General features: G+C 41.4%; 1 protein-coding gene across 5 annotated transcripts in view; it reads left to right on the top strand.

Moving 5' to 3' along the window:
- Window positions 1-21411, top strand: part of auh (AU RNA binding protein/enoyl-CoA hydratase) — a 941118-nt gene that overhangs the window by 877987 nt on the left and 41720 nt on the right. For 3 of the 5 annotated variants that reach the window (XM_048595345.1, XM_048595347.1, XM_048595348.1), the window contains one exon: window positions 19097-19284. In XM_048595345.1, the coding sequence (XP_048451302.1) occupies window positions 19097-19284 (188 nt within the window). Of the gene's footprint in view, window positions 1-19096; window positions 19285-19656; window positions 20632-21411 lie in introns of those variants that run through there. The other 2 variants (XR_007261814.1, XM_048595346.1) reach the window with 2 other exon arrangements.

Raw genomic sequence — 21411 nt, forward strand, 5'->3', positions numbered from 1 at the left:
TTTTCTCTCTCTTGTTTAATTTTACTTTGTAACTTTCTGCCTTCTATTATTTTCATCTTTGTCTAGATAAGGTACTTATTACTGGCACTGGTGTGCATGAGGCAGTGTCAGAGCCAAAACTGTCTGTACATGGGTCACCCTGCAGGTTTGCTCCACAATAGTGAAGCAGAGTATCTCTTTGAAACTGAGTACTTAAGCTTATAGCAGCAAATATGTGACCATCTGACTGCGTTCCCTGAGGCATCACAAACTCGTACACTGTAAACAGAGGGGTTAATTATGTTAAAACAAAGTACTACAGATGCTGAAGATCTGAAACAAAAACAGGGTATAACTGACTTGAAACATTAATTCTCCTTTCTGTCTACAGATGCTGCCAGATCTGCTGAGTTTCTCCAGTAATTTTTATTTTAGTTTAATTGTGTTTATTACCTCAACTATGTGTTATGTTCACGGTGAGCAGCTGTAAGAAAATGGTCAACATCCTAGTGAGACCCACATACAGTGCATGCAAGAGGTATGTGTTCTTTTGCACAATGATACTAGCTCTATAGCACAGGGAGAGGAGGTACAGATAGTGTGCGAGTTTATTTCTTAATTGGCAGATTGGTGACTAGGGTAGCTCCACCTCAGTGGCTGACTGCCAAAATCCTCACAGCTAGATAGCCAGAGGAGTGTGCAGACTGTCTTAGCTCCTCTGAGGCAAGAAGGAAAGCACTACATTAGAGGTGTTGGAGAGTGGTGGAAGATGAGCCAACTGCAGTACAAACAACAGAATTGGAAGCAGGAATAGGACATTCTTCCCCTCAAGGTAGACAACGGGAGGCTGGAAGAACACAGCACACCAGGCAGCATTTGGAGGAAAGGAGCAGTCAATGTTTGGATGGAAGAAGGGTAATACCCAAAATGTTGACTGCTCTTTTCCTCCAGATGCTGCCTGCCCAGCTGTGTTCATCCAGCCTCCTGTTTGTCTACCTTGGATTCCAGCATCTGCAATTTTTTTGTCTCTAACCAAGTTTTATCACTGCAAAGTCTCTTCAAAGGATGCCCACTTTGAAGAGGTTCTCTGCCTCCCTCAGACATGAACTCAATGAGTCCCTTTCTTACTGCCACACTGCTGTGACCTCTGCAGCCCTTCAGCTCCTCGACCACACCATGAAACAAACCCACTACTATAGCCACGTGACCTTCCTCAGCTCCTGTCTTCGCCACCATCTCATCCCTCAAGGCCGACAGGTACATTTTAAACCTTCAAAATTTGGACCTACCTTTGATGCTGCATACTTGCAGCACCTTCAATGCTTCCAGAAACAATTCTCTCTCCGGATTCTCCGCTCAACCCTCTCTGCAATGTGCCGGCACCTCCACTCCCTCTCCTCATCCCTCCCCCAGCTCAAGGCCCCCCTTTCCCAAACTTGCAGAAGACCTTTACTCTTCGATATTCACTGGGAGTAGGATGGAGGATTGGATGGGGAGTGGAGTGGGGGAGAAGTGAGGTAGACAGGAGGGAGGAGAGGTGGAGGGGTAGAGTGTATTGTGGGGATGAACAAATAACGAGGGAGAGGTGTGCTATTTAGCTGCAAGTGGGCAGGAGGACCCAGAAGTGACCCAGGGGATAGTGTGTTGATTGGAGAGTGGGCAGAGCCCAGTATCGAGGCGGATGTTGCAAGCCAGTCGAGGCAGGTTCCTGTCCTTTCAGCCGTGGAATCTAGGGCAGCGTTTGTGGAGTCAACCAGAGCAAAGATTGAGGTTGAAAGTAAGTTCCTGTGGGTCACGGTCGATGGTTGCTGAGGCTTGAGTGCCAGACTGGAACCGGAAGCGGCATCCAAATCAGAAGTGGTGTCAGACCAGAGAGGCCTAGTGCAAGATGAGGTCTGCATGTGAGTAATGGCGGTGGCAGCGTGGGGAGCCTGGAGGTGGCCAGAAACAGGGCACAGATTATGAATGCTGACTGGGTTATCCGACTGGAGGTGAGTAGAGGAGAATCTTGCAAACTTATGATTTTTAATTTCCAATATGAAGTTGAAAAGTCGTTTGTTCAGTGCATGGATTCTGGGTGGCTCCCCACACCTCTCCCTATCCAATCCTCCATCCTACTCCCCAGCGAATATCGAAGAGTAGAGGTCTTCTGCAAGTTTGGGAAAGGGGGGCCTTGAGTTGGGGGAGGGATGAGGAGAGGGAGTGGAGGTGCCGGCATGTTGCAGAGAGGGCTGAGCGGAGAATCTGGAGAGAGAATTGTTTCTGGAATGTTGCTGCATTGTATATTTGTCAAGATAAAGGATTTTTCCCAATTTACTTTTTAATCGTTAAACAATTTAAAAAGCTGCAACATGGGCAGCTTCAAAATGTGTATTTGGACTTCCAGACAAAGAAGTTCAGTTCTACTTTACCTGCTCAATTTTAAAAGTGAAATACCGCAGATGCTGGAAGCCTGAAATCAGGACAGAAAATGCCAGAAATGCTCAGCAGGTTGAGCAGCGAATGTACACAGAGAATATTTTAGGTCAAATACATTTTGTCAGAATTGGTAAAACACGTTAGAGATAGAACAATTTTACAGAAATGGAATCCTTATAGTGGGGAAGCAGGCCATTCGGCCCATCGAGTTCACACTAATCCTCCAAAGAGCATCCCACCCAGACCCACCCTATCCCTACAACCCTGCATTTCGCATGGCTAATCTGCCCACCCTAGACACTATGGGCAATTTATCATGGCCAATCCACCTAACCTGCACATCTTTGGACTAGGGGAGGAAACCCATGCAGACACAAGAGAGAATTTGCAAAATCCCCACAGACCTGAGGGTGGAATCAAACCTGGATCCCTGGTGCTGTGAGGCAGAAATGCTAACCACTGAGCCATCGTCCCACCCCAAAGGGGTGAATAGAGACAATGACAGAGAAAAAAATGTAAAGGAATGGTCTGTGATGAGGTGAAGGTCAGGATAGATTAAATGATAAAAGGCATGATTGTGCAAGGCAAAAAGACATATTACAGACAAGTAATTAAACTAAAAATGGGTCTAAAGGTACAAGTACATGTTGGCTATATGGATTTTAATAAGGCTTTTGACAAGGTCCCTCACGGTAGGCTCCTTCAGATGATTAAGATGCACGTGGATCATGGTGATTTAGCTGCTTGAATTCAGAACTGGCTTGCACATATATGGCAGAGGGTAGTGGGAAAGGATGTTTTTCTGGCTGCAGGTCCATGGCTAGTAGTGTTCCGCAGGGATCCATACTGGGACCTCTGTTGTTTCTGATCTATATAAATGACTTGGATGAAAATGTAGATTGGTGGGTTAGTAGGTCTGCTGACGATACAAAGATCAGTGGAGTTGTGGATAGTGTAGAAAGATATCAAAGGATACGTTGGGATATGATCAGTTGTAGATATGGGCAGTGAAATGGAAGACTTAATTTAATTCACGTAATCAGTTGGTTAAAACCAGAATCCTTGCTGATAGAAAGGGGACAGAAGTTACACCTGAAATTGTTGAATTTAGTTTATTTACAGTCATCTTTAATTTTCGCAAGTGATAGATGAGGCAATGTTCCTTGAGTTTGCATTGAACTTCATTACTACAGTGTAGGTTAAGGTCAGAATAAAGTGAAAAACTAAAACGATAGGCAACCAAAAACTTGAGGTTGCTCTTACTAATTAACTTACTTACTAACAGCCTCTGCCGTTTCAGAGAAAACAACCCTAGTTTTTCTAGAAACAAAAACAGTAGTTGCTGGAAAAGCTCAGCAGGTCTGGCAGCATCTGTGAAGAGAAATCAGAGTTAACATTCTGAAGAAGGGTCACCAAACCCGAAGGCTGCCGGGCCTGCTGAGCTTTTCCAGCAACTTCTGTTTTTGTTTCTGATTTACAGCAATCACAGTTCTTTCAGTTTCTATCTAGTATTTCTAGCCTCTCCTTATAGCTCATACCTTCTAATCCAGGCAGCATCCTGTTAAACCTCTTCTGCACCCTCTCCAAAGCCTCCACATCCTTCCTGTAATGTGACAACCAGAATTGAATGCAATACTCTAAGTGTGGCCTAATCAAAGTTTTATAAAGCTGCAGCATGACAACCCGACTCTTGTACTCAATTCCCGACCAATACTCTTTATACCATATGCCTTCTTTACAACCCTATGTACTTGTGTGGCCACTTTCAGGGAGCAATGGACTTGAACACCAAGATCCTTCTGTACATCAGTGCTGTTCAGGATCCTGCCATTAACTGTATATTTGTCCTTAATGTTTGATCTCCCCAAGTGCAGCACGTTACAATTACCTGAATTAAATTAAGTCTGCCATTTCAGTGCCCATATTTACAACTGATCTATATCCCAACGTATCCTTTGATATCTTTCTACACTATCCACAACTCCACTGATCTTTGTATCGTCTGCAGACCTACTAACCCACCAATCTACATTTTCATCCAAGTCATTTTTATAGATCAGAAACAACAGAGGTTCCAGTATGGATCCCTGCGGAACACTACTAGCCATGGACCTGCAGCCAGAAAAACATCCTTTCCCACTACCCTCTGCCATATATGTGCAAGCCAGTTCTGAATTCAAGCAGCTAAGTCACCATGATCCACGTGCATCTTAATCATGTGAAGGAGCCTACCGTGAGGGACCTTGTCAAAAGCCTTACTAAAATCCATATAGACAACATGAACTTGTATATTACTCTGTATATTCTCATAAATATTCTAAAATTCTACACATGCTTTGATTTCATTCTCCATCAAAATTGCGTTGGACCCTCTCCCAAACTCTGCCAGATATGTTACTTTGCTGGAGGGAGCAGCAGAAGACTGAAGGAAGAACTTACAGTTCAGGGCTTGCAGGATCAATCAGCATCAGTTAAATGGTGAGAGTAGTTTGTAGATTTTTCTTATTCCCTATTAGGATATGGTCTTTCCAGGCTGGGCCAGCATTTGTTGCCCATCCCTAGTAGCCCTCAAGGTGGTGGTGAACTGCCAAGGTGGTCTTTGGAGGGTGTTGAGAGGGGCTGCGCTCAAGGAAACATTTGATCACGTTGTAAGTTCTGAGGGAATGATCTTGCCCTCCTCACCTTTGAGGAGACCTTAAAATATGTTTCTTTTTAAAATTTACTTGCATGGGACATTTCTAGCCATAATCTACCTCCCAAGAGAGCTGCATTATGTTTAATCCATATTTGTTCTGCTGCTCAAGCTACAATGTACAATAAGAAAGTGGTGTCTGATTACATAACTGGGTCACAATTTGCAAATAAAAAGGATCCCTAGCTTGGGACAGATGTCCTATTCATCTCCCTTCTTGGTCACCCTATTTCATCTCTTATTTGAGAGCCACAGATGCATAATCTTACATGACATTTTGTTGAAAATCTTCTTGTTGCCTACAACTTTCTTGTTTTCTTAAAATAGTCTGTTGACATCATTTCTGGCTACTTAGGTTTATAAGGACTTTTTTTACCATGATAGACTGAAGACCAGGTCGAGGCCTGGCACAAAACAAGGAGTGATATCACAGGAAAGCACCAGTACGTTGGTTGGTAGTAGCTGCTAATTTGGCTATCTGTTATAGGTTACTTTCATATTAAAGACAAGTAGGAGAAATATTTACAGATTACAAACTAAAAGACCAGTAGGAATGTTAAAAATGTCAAGAACTACGTAAATAAAATAAGAGATGCAGGGCAAGACAATTTGTTGTACGTTGTTGTATGTGGGAACTGGTGGACCCCATTGTAGTTTGTAGTGACCAGATCTATAGCAAACGAGGAACTCCAGCTCGAGTTGATGAGTTGAAGTCTGAGCTTCTTCAAGGATGTGTATAAATGTAGGGAAGTCTTAATGCAACTGTCAAAGGTGCTGGTGAGACCACATCTGGAGTACTGTGAGCAGTTTTTGAACCTTTATTTCGTAAAAGATATTGTTTCATTGGCGGAAATTCAGAGAAGATTCAGTAGGATGATCCCTAACTACTGAGCATCAATGCTGCCCTTCTCTCAGAGAGTTTGAGAGTCTTTGGAGAGCTGTGAGGGCAGCATCATTTGACATAGATGGATTCTTGATCAGTAGCAGAATCAAAGATTACAGGGAAAGGGCAGGAAAGTGGACGTGAGGAATGTCAGATCAGCCATGATCCTATTGAATGGCAGAGCAGGCTCAAGGGGCCAAATAGCCTACTCCCACTCCTATTTCTTGCAGTCTTACATCTGATCCAAAATAACTCCTTCCTGACTGTACAGCTGTGTAGGCGAGATTATTTCTGTGTAGTCTTGCAATATGGCTTTGGGAGATTTTACTTTTTGCAAGACAGCAGCTATTGTTGTAAACACATGCTAGAATTAGCGCTACTGCTGGCTGCACTTGAACTGGTTAAGCTCATAAAATCATACGAAGATAAGTAGGTAACGTTTTTTCTGATGTGGGTCAGAAGTGGTCATTCTGATCCAACTTGGAAGATTTGGGCCCAAGTCTCTGGCGTAAAACTTGAACTGCAGTGTACCACCATTCAGTCACAGCTAACTTGTTATCTTTTTCTTCAGAATGTTTAAAATGTTGTGTGATGTATGTAAAATATAACAGAATTTTGGATTGCTTAACAATGAAGAATAAAATTGGCATTCAATGTCTACACTGCTAATTCAAAATGAATGATACTGAAATTTATAGTATTAAATTATGAGGATAGTTTGAAGAAAGTTGGCTTCTATTTATCGAAATGTAGAACACTTGTCTAAGTGATGTAGTAAAATTATTCAGAAATTTGCTAGGGTATGTAGTAATTGGAACGAGATCAACCGGGTGGACCTCATAGAATATGCGTTCTCGGATTGGCGGTGTTAACCTGGTCCAATCAGGGAGTCGTCGGTGACAGATATAAGCAGGACTGTCAGGCATTCTGCTCACTGTCGGACCTGACTCTGAGCTAGCTGGGTCACTATGCGCGTGTAAATAAAGGGTGAATTGGTGACAGGATAACAGCCTTCATGGAGTTATTTCAGTGGCAATGAGGGAAAACTACACTGCTAAAGAGATTCGCTCACAACAGTCATCTTTGAGTTGGGTAAGTAATTCTGGCATCATGCCGCTCGTTGGGAAGCTTGACTCATTCGATCTTTCTGTCAAAGACTGGGCCCAGTTTGTGGAAAAGATTTTTTCAGGGCAAATGATGTTGGGACAGATGAAAAGCAACAAATGATTCTCCTCACAGCTTGTGGCTCTGCTGCTTTTTCAGTTATTAGAAGCCAAACGTTCCCTGACACACTGGATACTAAAACCTTCCAAGAGAACATAGAACATACAACACAGCACAGTACAGGTCCTTCGGCCCACGATGTTGTGCCGACCTATTATCCTACTAAGATCAATCTATCCTGCATACCCTACATTTTACTATCCTCCATGTGCCCATCCAAGAGTCGCTTAAAAGTCTCTAAAGTATCTGACCCCACCTCCACTGCCAGCAGCGCATTCCACACGCCCTCCACTCTCTGTGTAAAGAACCTGCCTCTGACATCTCCCCTATACCTTCTTCCAATCACTCTAAAATTATGCCCCCTCATAATAGTCATTTCCGCCCTGGAAAAAAGCTTCTAACTATCCACTCTATCTATGCCTCTCATCATTTTGTAAACCTCTATCAAGTCACCTCGCATCCTTCTTCGCTCCAATGAAAAAAGCCCTAGCTCCCTCAATCTTTCCTCATAAGACCTGCCCTCCAGTCCAGGCAGCATCCTGTTAAATCTCCTCTGCACCCTCTCTAAAGCTTCCACATCTTTCCTATAATGAGGTGACCAGAACTGAACACAATATTCCAAGTGTGGTCTAACCAGAGTTTTATTGAGCTGCAGCATAACCTTGCGGCTCTTAAACTCAATTCCCCTGCCAATGAAAGCCAACACACCATACGCCTTCTTTACAACCATATCAACTTGGGTAGCAACTTTGAGGGATCTGTGGACATGGACCCCAAGATCCCTCTGTTCCTCCACACTGCTGAGAATCCTGCCATTAACCCTGTATTCTGCATTCAAATTCGACCTTCCAAAATGAATCACTTCACACATTTCTGCGTTGAATTCCATCTGCCGCTTCTTTGCCCAGCTCTGCATCCTGTCAATGTCCTGTTGCAACCTACAACAGCCCTCCACACTGTCCACAACTCCACCAAACTTTGTGTCATTGGCAAACTTACTAACCCACCCTTCCACTTCCTCATCCAAATCATTTATAAAGATCACAAAGAGCAGAGGTCCCAGAACAGATCCGTGCGGAACACCACTGGTCACCGAGCTCCAGGCTGAATACTTTCCATCTACTACCACCCTCTGTTTTCTATTGGACAGCCAATTCTGTATCCAGACAGCCAAATTTCCCTGAATCCCATGCCTCCTTACTTTCTGAATGAGCTTAGCATGTGGAACCTTATCGAATGCCTTGCTAAAATCCATATATACCACATCCACTGCTCTACCTTCATCAATGTGTTTTGTCACATCCTCAAAGAATTCAATAAGGCTTGTGAGGCATGACCTGCCCCTCACAAAGCCATGCTGACTATTTCTAATCAAACTGTGCTTTTCCAAATAATCATAAATACTATTTCTCAGATTCCTATCCAATAATTTGCCCACCACATAAGTAAGAGCAGACGGATTTAGTAAAGGAATATTACAACACCAAGCCTCCTGTAATTCTGAGATGCTATTGGTTTTACTGAGCAGTTTGAGAACCAGGGGAATCCGCATTGGGATTTTTGACAGGATTAAGACGACCGGCAAAGGCATGTGATTTTGTTTAACTCTAAGTGAGATGCTGAGAGAGTGCTTGGTATGTGGGATTAATGATGTGACCATGCAAAAGCACCTACTAGCTGAAGCCCAACTGGACTACAACTGGCTTTGTCATGAGAAAATGCAGCAAATGGAGCTTATGAGTTACAGGGTATTCCAATGGAAGTAAACACCGTTGCCTGGCTGATGAGCTTTGGGAACACAACTTGAGTGGAGGTAATTGCATAGCCTCACTCAGAACATATCCTGAACAGAGATGCTTGGTCAGCCCACAGCAAAACCCCAAAACAAAGCTGAGCCTTGGCCAAACTCTTAAACTTTTATCGACGATCTGGGCTGGCAAGCCATTGTACTTGCTGCTGGTGTAATGATTCAAGACAGCAGAAGAGTCCCACTCGGCCTGAATTGAGTAAGAGAACTCATAGGCTGGTATCCAGGAGAGTGAACACCTTGGAAAGTCCACCTACAGCTGGTTTGGAACACTTACAATGTTTAACAACATCCCAATTAGAACCAATCAAAATAAATATCTGGTTAAATGGTCACCTAGTTTTAATGGATGTTAATAGTGGTGTGGCTATGTCAGTGATTGCAGAGCCAGGCTGCAAACCTACACTGGGAAACCCCTACAGATGAAGGGTAAAACTTTGTTTCTGGTCTCTTATGAGAAGCAGCTGGTTCAGTTATCATGATTGTAGTAAAAGGCTCAGGCCCAAGCTTGATGGGGTGAAATTGGTTGTGAAAGGTTCATCTTGATTGGCTCAACATGTTTTGATTATAAAATAGCTGCTTAAGTGAAGTCCTAATTAAATACCTAGTCTGGGGACTATTAAAGGGCCAAGGCCATCTTGAATATTGACCAAGAAGCAATTCCAAGATTCTGTAAGGCCTGCCTGGTTCCATTTGCCTAATGTGCAAAAGTAGAGGCAGAAATCAGGAGACTGGAAAACCAAGGAATCATCAAACCAGGACATTTTGCTGAATAGACAGCACTAGTAGTACTGATTGTGAAGCCTGATGTGTTGGCTCACTTTTGTGGGGTTTCAAACCAACGGTAAACCAATTTTTGCAGCTAGATAAATATCCAATCCCTTACATAGAGGACTAAAGTAGCCGGGGTAGGGGTGGAGCTGTCCTTCACAAAGCTGGACATGAGCCATGCGTACCCACAATTGCGATTAGATGAGGATTCCCAAAGGTATGCCACACTTAATACCCATAAGAGTTTGTGCCAATAAATGAGACTGCCTTTTGGCATATCATCAGCCTGTGCCATTTTCCAGTTGATGATGGAGAACATTTTGCAAGGTCTGCCCCCAGACTTGCCCACCAGGTTGCCATTTATCTGGATGACGTACTAATAACCAGGAAGACTAATAAAGAACATTTAGAGAACTTGGACATGGTGTTTAAATGTTGTTCCAAGGTGGGTGTACACCTTAGGAAGGAAATATGTGTGTTCCAGGCACCCCAAGTGACCTACCTGGACTAAAGAGTTGACAGACGGGCGAATCAAAGACGCCCTGGATTCCGTACCGGAGCTTAGATCTTCAGTTGGGTTGGTGAATTGATACGGGAAATTCATATGTAACCTAACCTCTATCCTGGCAGCCTGACATCTGCTACTGAAAAAGGGTCAACCTTGGAATGACCTTGTTGCCAAGATGTAGCCTTTAGTGAAGTGAAGAAGAGGCTGACGTCATCTAAGGTGTTGGCATACCACGATCCCAAGTGAGCTGTGGTGCTGACGTGTGATGCCTCCCATTTGATAACAATGTAGTGTTGGCACACCAGTGGTCCAGTGGTCAGGAACGCCTGATAGCATATGCTTCCCTGACTTTGGCTAATGCCAAATGAAGGTATGCCCAGATAGAGTAGGAAGGTTTGGCAATCATCTTTGGTATGAGAAAGTTCCACCAATACCTTTACAGACTTAAGTTGATAATAATAACAGATCACAAGTCCCCATTAGGGCTAATTAAAGAGGACAGGGCTGCGCCGCCCATATGGCATTGGAGTAGTGCTGGCTCACAGATGGCCCAATAGAGAGGAATGCCCACTAGCATATGCTTCCCAGACTTTGGCTCATGCAGAGTACAAATACGCCGAAATAAAGAAGGAAGGATTGGCAGTTATCTTTGGCGTGAGAAAGTTTCACCAAAACCTTTATGGACTTAAATTTGTAATGGTAACAGACCATAAACTGTTAGGGCTGCTAACTGAGGACAGGGCTGTGCCACACATAGCTTCAGGTTGAACTCAGCGGTGAACTCTTATTCTGAGTTCGCACAAATACAAGTTGGAACACCATCCAGGAGGTCAAGTGGCAAATGTGGATGGATGCCTTGAGCTGCCTCTCACTGGCGGATACACCACTGGTGGTGCTGCCACTAGAAGAGTCCATTCTGTTTTAAGCATTCTGGACATCCTTCTGGTCACCCCTAACAATATCAGACTGTGAACACAAAAAGATCCTGTACAAACAAAACTAAAACAGCTAGTGGTGATGGGAAAAATAAAAAGGCCATCACAACCAGAATTGAAATCTTTTTGGACCCAGAGAGACGAGGTCACAGGAGAGAGACATATTATTATGGGAGCAAGAGTGATTGTCCCAAGCAATGGCCGCCACCAGATACTGGCTGAACTCCACTCTGGTCATCCAGAGATGTCCAAAGTGAAGATGTTGACAAGAAGTTATATCTAGTGGCCAGGATTAGATGACAACATAGCTCTGTTGATGGGGCAATGCCCATAGTGCCAACAAGGGCATAAATTACTGCCAACAGCTCCCATCTGTGGGATGGCTGGCTAAACCCTAGACTTAGTTAAATGTCAAATATTACTGTCCTTTCATGGGCTTATGTTTTTAGTTACTGTGGATTGCTGATTTAAAGTGGTTTGGACATGCATACAGTTCATTTGTCAAACATGGGAACAACGATTGAAAAGTTGTGAGCATCTTTTGCAATACACGGACTCCTGGAAGTGTTGGTCACAGACAACAGGCCATCATTTACCAGCAGGGGATTCGAGTATTTCATAAAGTTGAATGGCATTCAGCAAAAAATGGACAGCTCCATACCATCCATTGTCCAATGGTCTGGTGGAAAGAGCAGTCCAAACTTTGAAGGCAGGCTTAAAGAAACAGCCCACAGCTTCACTTGATAACAAACTGCCCTGGTTCCTGTTTGATTGTAGGACATCCCTTTTGCAACTACAGAGATAGCTCCAGCAGATATGCTTATGGGGAGATGACGCCACACCAGTTTAAACCTGATCTTCCCAGGACTACGGGAAGGGTGAAATGGTATCAGGAGTACCAATACCAGACACAAAACCCCTCTAAGCAAGTGAGGCAGTTTACTTCAGGGGATGAAGTTTGGTGTGGAAACCATGAGAATGGCTTTGCATCAGTAAGAGGCATAGTTGACACAAGGTTCCGTCCCATGACGTACAAATGATCCTGAACAAGCACATGGACCGTGTGAAAGCTACAAGATCGCAAAAAGAGCAAAACATGCACGGCCCCTAAGAACATCCGGGAAGGCTGTCAGAACCTGTGGGTTTTCCCCCTCAGCCTAGCATCTAAGAAGCCTCTGAGGACAAGGTGTACGTGGCAGATGTCAGAACCTTGATGCCGTTACCACCTGAAGAAGAAGGTGAATTTCGGCTGAGACACTCCAGGCGCAAGAGGCGGGCTACGGTCTGGTACATGCTCCCTATATCCGAGTCAGAGTCAGAGGAACAAGCCCTGATGCAAAAATGCCCCAGGAGATGCTTCAGGATAAAGAATGGGCCTATGTCCCGGGACTTAGAGGGGGTAGGTTGCTATTGATTGGAATGAGGTGAGGCAGGTGGACCTCATAGAATGAGTCCCCTGATTGGGGCTGTTAGGAGTGTTGGGGTTCTGTTCATTCCAGGAGCCAGCTCTGAAATACTTGGGTCATTGTCATGTACTATGCATGTGTAAATAAAGGATAACTTGGTAATGGGATACTGGCCTTCATGGAGTTATTTCAGGATAGATGCAGAGAAATCATTTCATCTGGTGGAGAACCCAGACCAAGCGGGCACATTTTAAAATTAGAGCTAGGCATTTAACGATGAAACTTTGAAACCAAATAATGGAAATCCAGAATTTGCCTACCCTGCCCTGGAACACTCAGGTGTTGGGTCAGTTGAAACTTTCAAGGCTGGGATCAATCAGCCTTTGTTAGGTAACTGTATTAAAGTAAGAGATATACATCAAATGTGTGCAAATGGAGTTGAGATGCAGATCTAATTGAAAAGTAGAGCAGATTTAATTGTCTCAATGATGTATACCTGTTCTTATGTTGCTATGTACAATTCATCAATCTTGTATTCAGGAGGAGAAGATTTGTTGCTGTGCTCTGTGGGAAATTAGGTCACAGTACTAGCTAATGTTCTCTTTATGTGAGGAATGCAGGAACAAAGACATTGTGTTAACTTTTGTTTCAGAATTTACAATTGTACAAAGCCAATCAATTTATTTTAAAAATCCTGGTAAATGTCTCAAAGCACCTTTTTTCCCCATTAATCTGAAGTTGTTAGATGATTATTTTAATATTTTAACCTGCAAATTTATGCTTATAAATGCTTAAAATCTACAGAATGTTATTAGATTTCTGAATACTTTAGAACTGTATTAAATTACCAAAAACAGATAGATTTCTCATATGATTTTCAATATTTAATATGAAGATGTATTTAATTACGTGATAGAAGTTGTTATGGAGCTTGAGACCCATTTAATTTCTGGAATAGTTTTGTTTCCTGTTATTTGTTTTTTTTGCTTCTACTGCTGCAGGCTATTTCCTTAGAGTCCAGAAATGTTTGTAAACATGTTTTCATGGCTGCTATCAATACTGTTTTGTAATTGTCCGATCATAAATGTGTTTCAGTAACTTTTTCTCCTTGTTGCCCTTCTTGATTACAACAATGCTGTTTGTTCATTGTGGGGAATGGGCATTTCAGGCTGGATCAACATTTATTGCCCATACGTCATTTCCTTGAGAGAGTGCGTTAAACTACCTTCTTGAACTGGTGCTGTTCATTTAATAAAGGTAACCCCACAATGCTGCTAGGGAGGGAGTTTCAGGATTTTGACTCAGCTGTTGCTTCATGTTCTATTAAATAACCTGTTTCAGAACTAAAATGAAAACAGAACACTGGATATACACAGCATGTCAACTAGCCACACTCAATAGGAAAACAGGAACAGTAGATGGGATTTTGCACTGGCATCACCCTAAAGACAGGACAAAATAGAGTTTCCAAGTTTACAATTCGAAGCGGTGGGTCAGCTCACCCCGTTTACAGGAGAGCCTGCAGTCTGGTTAGGGATGGTGGCTGGGCTCCTGAAACTGCTGGCCCAGTTAGAGGGCTGTTAGCTTTTGAAGCCTTGAAAGCACCACCAAGAGAGGTGGACACTATGAATCTGGTCAGGGAATTCTGGAGAGTCTCAGGGTGTGGCACCTTCCTACTGGAAAGTACAAATTAACATTGAAGGGGGCACCTCAGGTAAGCCTCTCCAGGGGAATCGTTGGGTTGCAGAGCCTTCGAGTCTTAAAGAATGGGTCCCCTGACTGCTGCAGGGAGAAAAATTCCATGAAGCTAATGGTCTCCCAGGCAGCAGGGAACCACTGCTTTGTAGACTAAATGCTGACAGGTCCTATAAAATTGCACTTTGTAGGGGCTTTAATTATGTAGATCAGCTGCCTGCCTTCTTAGAGTGGGCATATGATCTGCCCTGGAAACCTCTCCACCAGCTGGACTGAGTGAACATAAGCTCCCTACTATTTCCACTTCTGCTCCGGCTACCTAGGATCTTGTGAAATTCTATCCAGCATAGTCTTCTGTTTATTCATGTGATATGAGTATTGCTGTTGTGGCCACACATATTGCCCATCCCTAATTGCCCTCATGATGGTGATGGTGAGCTGCTACAGTCCATGTGGTGTGGTAGATCAATACAACTGAGTGCCTTCACTTTTCTAGGCATTCCAGAGGGTGCAGTTATGAGCCAACCACATTGCTGTGAGTCTACTATTACACACAGGAAAGGCTGGAAAAGAAAGGCAGATTTCCTTCTCTGGAGGGCATTAGTGAACTGGAGATTTTCCATGACATTTTGATAGTTTCATGGTCACCATTACTGACACTAGCTTTATGATCCAGAATTGTTAATCAGTTGGATTTAAATCCCACCAGCTGCTGTGAATTTGCATCACCAATAAATTAGGTCAGGCCTCTGAATTATTTAATCAACTAATATTACTGCTAGTTTGCTGTCACTAGAACTAAAGGTCTGTTCCCCTCTCCACAAATGCTGCTTGATCTGATGAGTATTTCCAGCTTTTGCTGTTTTTATTTCAGATTTCCAGCATCCCTGCAGTATTTAATTTTTCACGTAGAACTAACTGGTTTGAGGAATTAAATTTAAATCAGCTGGAATTCCTGAACAAAACTTCTAATCCTTTTTTTGAGTGAGAAGGATTTGACTGATCTGATTAAATAGAAGAGGACTGTTTTAGAAGAATGTCAAAAAACATAACAATTGAACCAAGAATTTGAGCAGTGAATTAAAGGTGTTGTTTGTTCTTTGTATTTTAGTTTGGTTTATTTAAGCTGTCTTTTCTTTGCCTTCCTCGGGATGCCGTACGTCGCAGGCAATTTTTTGATGAGAAAATGTGATGTGTCTTCTCTGGCCCATTGCAGCTATTTTTGAAGTGGTTGACAAGATATGTACTACAAATTTCAAGGACACCTTTTTCCTTCATTCCAAGCACTTTATTTTGATAAAATGATTGACAGTACACAGTAAATTGCTTAATAAAATATATTTTTGCTTTCTCCTTTTTAATAGTCCATCAGATTTTTTTCAATTAATCCTGCATTACTGCTGAACCAATTTTAATGATTTTTTTTAGAAAATCAATTTTATTGAACATGTATTTTTTCTGTTTTTGTTGGGGGAGGGAAGGTGAGATAGGTGAGGGATGTGTGAAAAACTTTAGTTCTGCCTACTTTGCCCAACAGATTTTATTGCCCACTTTTATGGTACTTCACCTCAGAAGCTTTAAAAAAGAATCAATGTATTCATGCTGTTTTAAAGAAAAAACAAATGTTTCTCCTTTTTTCCCAGTAACAAATCACATTGACTGTACTTAGATCATAAGAAATGGGAGCACGAGTGGGCCACTCAACCACGCAAGCCTGCCCAGACATTCAACAAGACCATTACTGATCTGCCTTAGGCCTCAACTCCTTTTTCATGACAGCACATCACAGCCCTCAGTTCTCTGATACTTCAAAGATCTTTTAAATACTTTTAAGTGATCTAGCCTGCACAACTGTCTTGGGCAGAGAATTCGAGACATTCGCTACCAGTAGGAGAAGAAATTCTTTTGCATCTTAGATTTATTTGAGTGAACTATTATTCTGTCACTCTATCCTCTTGTTCAAGATTTTCAAGGTAATTGGTTTTTAAGAGCTGAGGCTGTTGAAATAGCTATTGTTTATTGCATAAGGACCTGTTTACAAGTACTGGCACACATTTCAAGAGCTCTGTTCTGATAGAAACATCTACTGAATCAACATATATTGATTAAATATTGAAATAAATCCAGAAAACAGTATTCTTGATGCACTATGTCCATGGTATTATTTGAGCCAAGCCCTAGATTGCGTGAAATTCAATAACACTTCAAATCCTTTGGTACTCACTTATCCTTAGGATCCATAGACTCCTGTATGACAATTTTTTTTTCTTTATTCATTCATGGATGAGGACATCACTGGCCAGGCAGGATTTATTGCCCATCCCTAATTGCCCAGAGGGCAGTTAAGAGTCAACCACATTCCTGTGGATCTGGAGTCACATGTAGGCCAGACCAGATAAGGTCGGCAGTTTCCTTCCCTAAAGGACATTAGTGAACCAGATGAGTTTTTCCCAACAATCAACAATGGATTCACAATCATCATTAGACTCTTAATTCCAGATATTTTATTGAATTCAAATTCCACCATCCGGTGGGATTCGAACCTGGGTCCCCAGAACATTGTCTGGATCTCTGGATTAACAATCCAGCGATAATACCACTAGGCCATCACCTTCCATTTATAGAAGTTGTAAGAATTAATTCCTCTGGTGTTAAATATTTAGCATAGACAAAACTAATATTCCTGTTAATTTGATCATGCAACAACTACTTTTGAGAGAAGACATATATCTTCCTTCCATGGGCTGGATTTAAGTCTCTGCTTTTGATTTTTGTAACGTAATATTCTCAAGGAATATGGAGCAAAGATAGGTAAATCGAGTTATGAATTGTTTAACCTTGGAAATCATAAAAGGCCAATTTTGAACTTTGTTCTGTATTGACTTAACTTATCACAGCCAAAGCAATAGTGATAACTCCTACCAATATGTGATTTGTATGTCCTAATGCTTGTTGATGACAAGATTAGGAAGTTGGCAGTTAGACTATTTGTCAGCATATGAGGAAATATAAATAAATATTTAACAAAATTAAAGTATCTAACTGGGCATTATTTTGCAGCAAAAGAGTTTCAAAATTTTTCTGAAATGAGAATAATGCTGTTTCTCAAAAGTTGCTTCATATGTTGCCTCATGACACATTGCAACATTATCAGCTGATTCAATTTGTACAACAACATTTCTTGACATACTTATTTCAAAATTTAAGTTGCAGAAAAACTGGAAATTTCATAGATATTGATTTCAATCGAATTTCCTGTCAAGTGTTGCTATTCAAGGATAAAATAGGTCATTTGACAGTAGGATTGTTTGATGCCATCAAAACAATTCACATTTTTGTTTATTACGATCTTCAAAATGGAGAAAAGTTAGTTTTGACTTTTCTTGGTGCAAGTGCAATAACTTGTTTCTGACCTCAAATTAGATTAGCTGACTGGTATATTTTCCATCTTCAATTCTACCCGCGAGAGTGAAAGAAGAACTATTTTGTTGAATAGAGTTCAAATTATATGTCTGATGGGAAATTAGAGTTGCATAATTATAGATGCCTGTAAATATCATGCTTTTTCAATTTGGCGCACTAAACTAATGGGTTAAAAAAAAATTGTTGACACTTTTGGATCAGAATTTCTGAGAAGTGCCAACCTCACACAGAAAGAAGGAGCTTACACAAGGAAAGAGCTCCACATTTCTGACAGAGATTTAAATGCAGAGCCGTAGTTACTCTCTAAAAGCCCTCATAGCATAGAACAATTAGGAGAAGGCAAACCACACCTTTTTCACAACAATTAGTTGCTGTATTCTCTGATTTTAATATCTAGCATCACAGACAGCCAGTTTGACACCTCCTGTGGAGGAGTAAGTATGTAGTCTCGAACGTGTAGGCATAGGGTGACAGGTGGATAGAATACCAAGTATGTAGGATGTCAGTGAGCAAGATCATAGATTATATGGACATAGATCATATGGAGCCAATAAGTGTTGGATTGTGTAGGGTAGATTGGGAATGGGTGGGAGATGTCAGGTCCTGCCATGAGGAAGTTTCCGATTGAGACGGGAGGGTTGTCAGGTCCCTGGGGAGGGCAGGTCCACAACAGTCTGAGGAGGGACAGGGGGCTTTTGCCTGGTAATGGGAGAAAGAAGTTCGGGTCCAGCAACTGTGGAAAGACAGCATATACCAAGGGTGCGTGGGGCATGTTGAATGCTGGGAGGAGAGGGCTGGGTCAGGTCAGGTGATTGGTGTGGGGTTGCAGGGCATTAGTTTAGCATTCATTCAAAGTGTCACTCTGGCATTTAATGGGGTCTGTCTCTCTCTCTGAAGACATTTTGGCAGTATCATTAAAAAATCAGTGCATTTTAGAGGAGCACCATACTAAAACTGAGTTTGACTTAAAATTGGTAGAAGATAATACAGTCCCAGGAGAGCACACATGGTTTTTGGCATATATATGTTCTTTCATAAAAAGAAGTTTACTCTACACAAAAAGAACTTGCCTGTAGACTTTTCTTCCTCTTAAAAGAAAATGATAATCATGTACAACACATTAGCATAAATCATTGAAGTTTGAAATAAAATATTTTGTTTTCTAGTTCTTGACTTTTCATTTAAGTGTATTTTCTTCGCAGTCTTGCTTTTAAGTTGCAATATGGGATGTGCTTATTATCTTCTGAGAGAATGGAACTGGCAGTACCTTGCCATATCTTTAAGTGTTGTTGAGGTGCAAAAATTTGTTCCTGATCAAAGTTTGCTGAAACAATTTTGTTCTGTTTTCAAATTAGGTGGCACACAGCGTCTTCCTCGTATTATAGGAGTATCCTTGGCAAAGGAGCTTATTTTTTCTGGACGAGTGCTTGATGGTACTGAAGCCAAAGTAATTGGTCTGGTTAATCATGTTGTAGAACAGAATGAAGCAGGAGATGCAGCCTATCGCAGGGCATTATCTCTTGCAAGAGAATTCATACCTCAGGTACATCAAACATAAGATTAACATTTAGTTTCAGTAATTATTTTTAGAAGAATTTTCAGTTTTAATAATTTTACAGATGTATAATGTGGCTTGAAAAATGTATAACTCTTATCATGATATCCACAATACCTTGTGTTTGTACATGCTGTGCCAACATTAATTGAACATAGGCTCATCTCATACATGATAGCTCATTGCTCACTCTAACTTAAATGTGTCATAATAATAAAACCTCATTACTGAATAAGAAGATCATGGGTTCAAGCTGTGTTTTAGGATTTGACTGACATTTGAGCATCTGTCAGACACTCTTTTGTTGAACATATTATCCTTCAAGTGAGATGTTACATGAAGAACCTTCCGTCTGTTCAGGTAAATGCACAATTCTTCGTATTCCTCAACCAAAAAAAATCCGAATGATCGTTTATCTAATTGCGAGTTGTGGGAATTGCTGCAGACAACGTGGTGCCACATTTGCCTACGACAAACAGTTTGTACGTTTTCAGCAATAATTAATTAGTTTTGGAACATTTGAAGTGTGTGAATAGTGTTAAAGAGATAGAAGATAAAAGAATTTAAACTGCAACTCCATTCCACCCCAACCAGTATCCCATTCAGAGATGGGTAAGGTATAAAAAGTTAAGGACACAGGATTTGTTTCATCGTGACTATGCCTACCATTTTTGTGTACCAGCAGATATTGGAGCATCTGAGTGTTTCACTTTAGAGAGGTGAAACACCTGCATTGCATTGTACTTACAGCACAGAAATAAATTATTTCTGTCAACTAGTCCATACAGATGCTAATGCTGTGCATTCCCTCCAATTCCATCCACCCGCATCTATTCCATTGTCCCTCATTTGTTTATCTAATCTCCCCAGAAATGCATCTTTTCTAGTTGCCTCAACTTCTCCTTCTTGTAATAAGTTCCACTTTCTAACTGCATTTTTGGGCAAAATGAGTCTCCTAAGTCCACAATTGGAATTGTTAATGGCTATTTATTATTAATGATTCCCAGCCCTGGACTCATACACCAGTGGAAATATCTTTTCTAACATGACCGATTGCATCTGTCTTGAGTACCAAAATCAGTAATGACTCTATATTTGCAGTACCATGTGATGGAGTGATTACTCAGAGTTGCTGTCTTTCAAATAAGACATTAAACTGAGGCCATATTTGCCTACTGGGCCAATTCCTATGGTACTATTTGGAAGAAAATTAGACAAATCATTTCTGGTATCCTGGTCACTGTTTATGTGCAATTAGTGTCACAAAAGCACATTTTCCAGTCATTATCCCATTGCTGTTTGTGGAAATTTGCTGCATACAAATTTATTGCTGTGTTGTCTACATTACAATGATGATTACACTCTACTGTTTGAGATGTCTAGTGGTCTTGAAAAAGACTACAAGCATGCAATCTTCCACATTTTTTTATTATAGGTATAGTCTCTCAATCTGCTATTGTGGCATAATTCCCGTAAACCATTTTTAGAACCTTTTCCAGTACCTCAAATCCTTTTTATATTAAGGTGACAGGAATGGTTCACGGCCCTCTTAAGTGTGACCTAACTAAGGTTACATCGAAGTTTAAGACAATTTTTCTGGTTTTCCATTCTACCCTTCTGGAAATGAATCTTTTGCATATTTTTAAAATGGTCTGTTAACATGCATTGCTACTGTTAGTAATTTGTGTACCTACTTGCCCTCTTCTCTGCAGCCCTATTTAAACATCTATTTCTCAGGGAGTAGGTAACCTCTTATTCTTTCTGCAAAAGTCTACCACTTGCTGTTTATCTATTGTGGAGTTCCATTCCTGATTACCTACCCATTCTGAATAGTTATCAATATCTTTCTATATTTTGTCACAGCACTCCTCTGCATTAACACAATTGGTCAATTTAATGTCATGCATAGATCTTGTAATTGTACTTCTGATTTCCATTTATGTGAACGGTGAATGACAGGGGTCCCAAGACCAATCCTTGTGGAACACACTTCCCACCTTTGACCCATCTGACTAACTATCTTTAATCCCTACACACTGTTCCTTTTTTCATCACCAGCATGTTCTCCATTCTGCTTCTTTTCCTCTGGCCCCACTTTTCAGATCCTAGTTATTG

The sequence above is a fragment of the Rhincodon typus genome, chromosome 3 (genome assembly GCF_021869965.1).
Source record: "Rhincodon typus isolate 14 chromosome 3, sRhiTyp1.1, whole genome shotgun sequence".
NCBI classification, from domain to species: Eukaryota; Metazoa; Chordata; class Chondrichthyes; order Orectolobiformes; family Rhincodontidae; genus Rhincodon; species Rhincodon typus.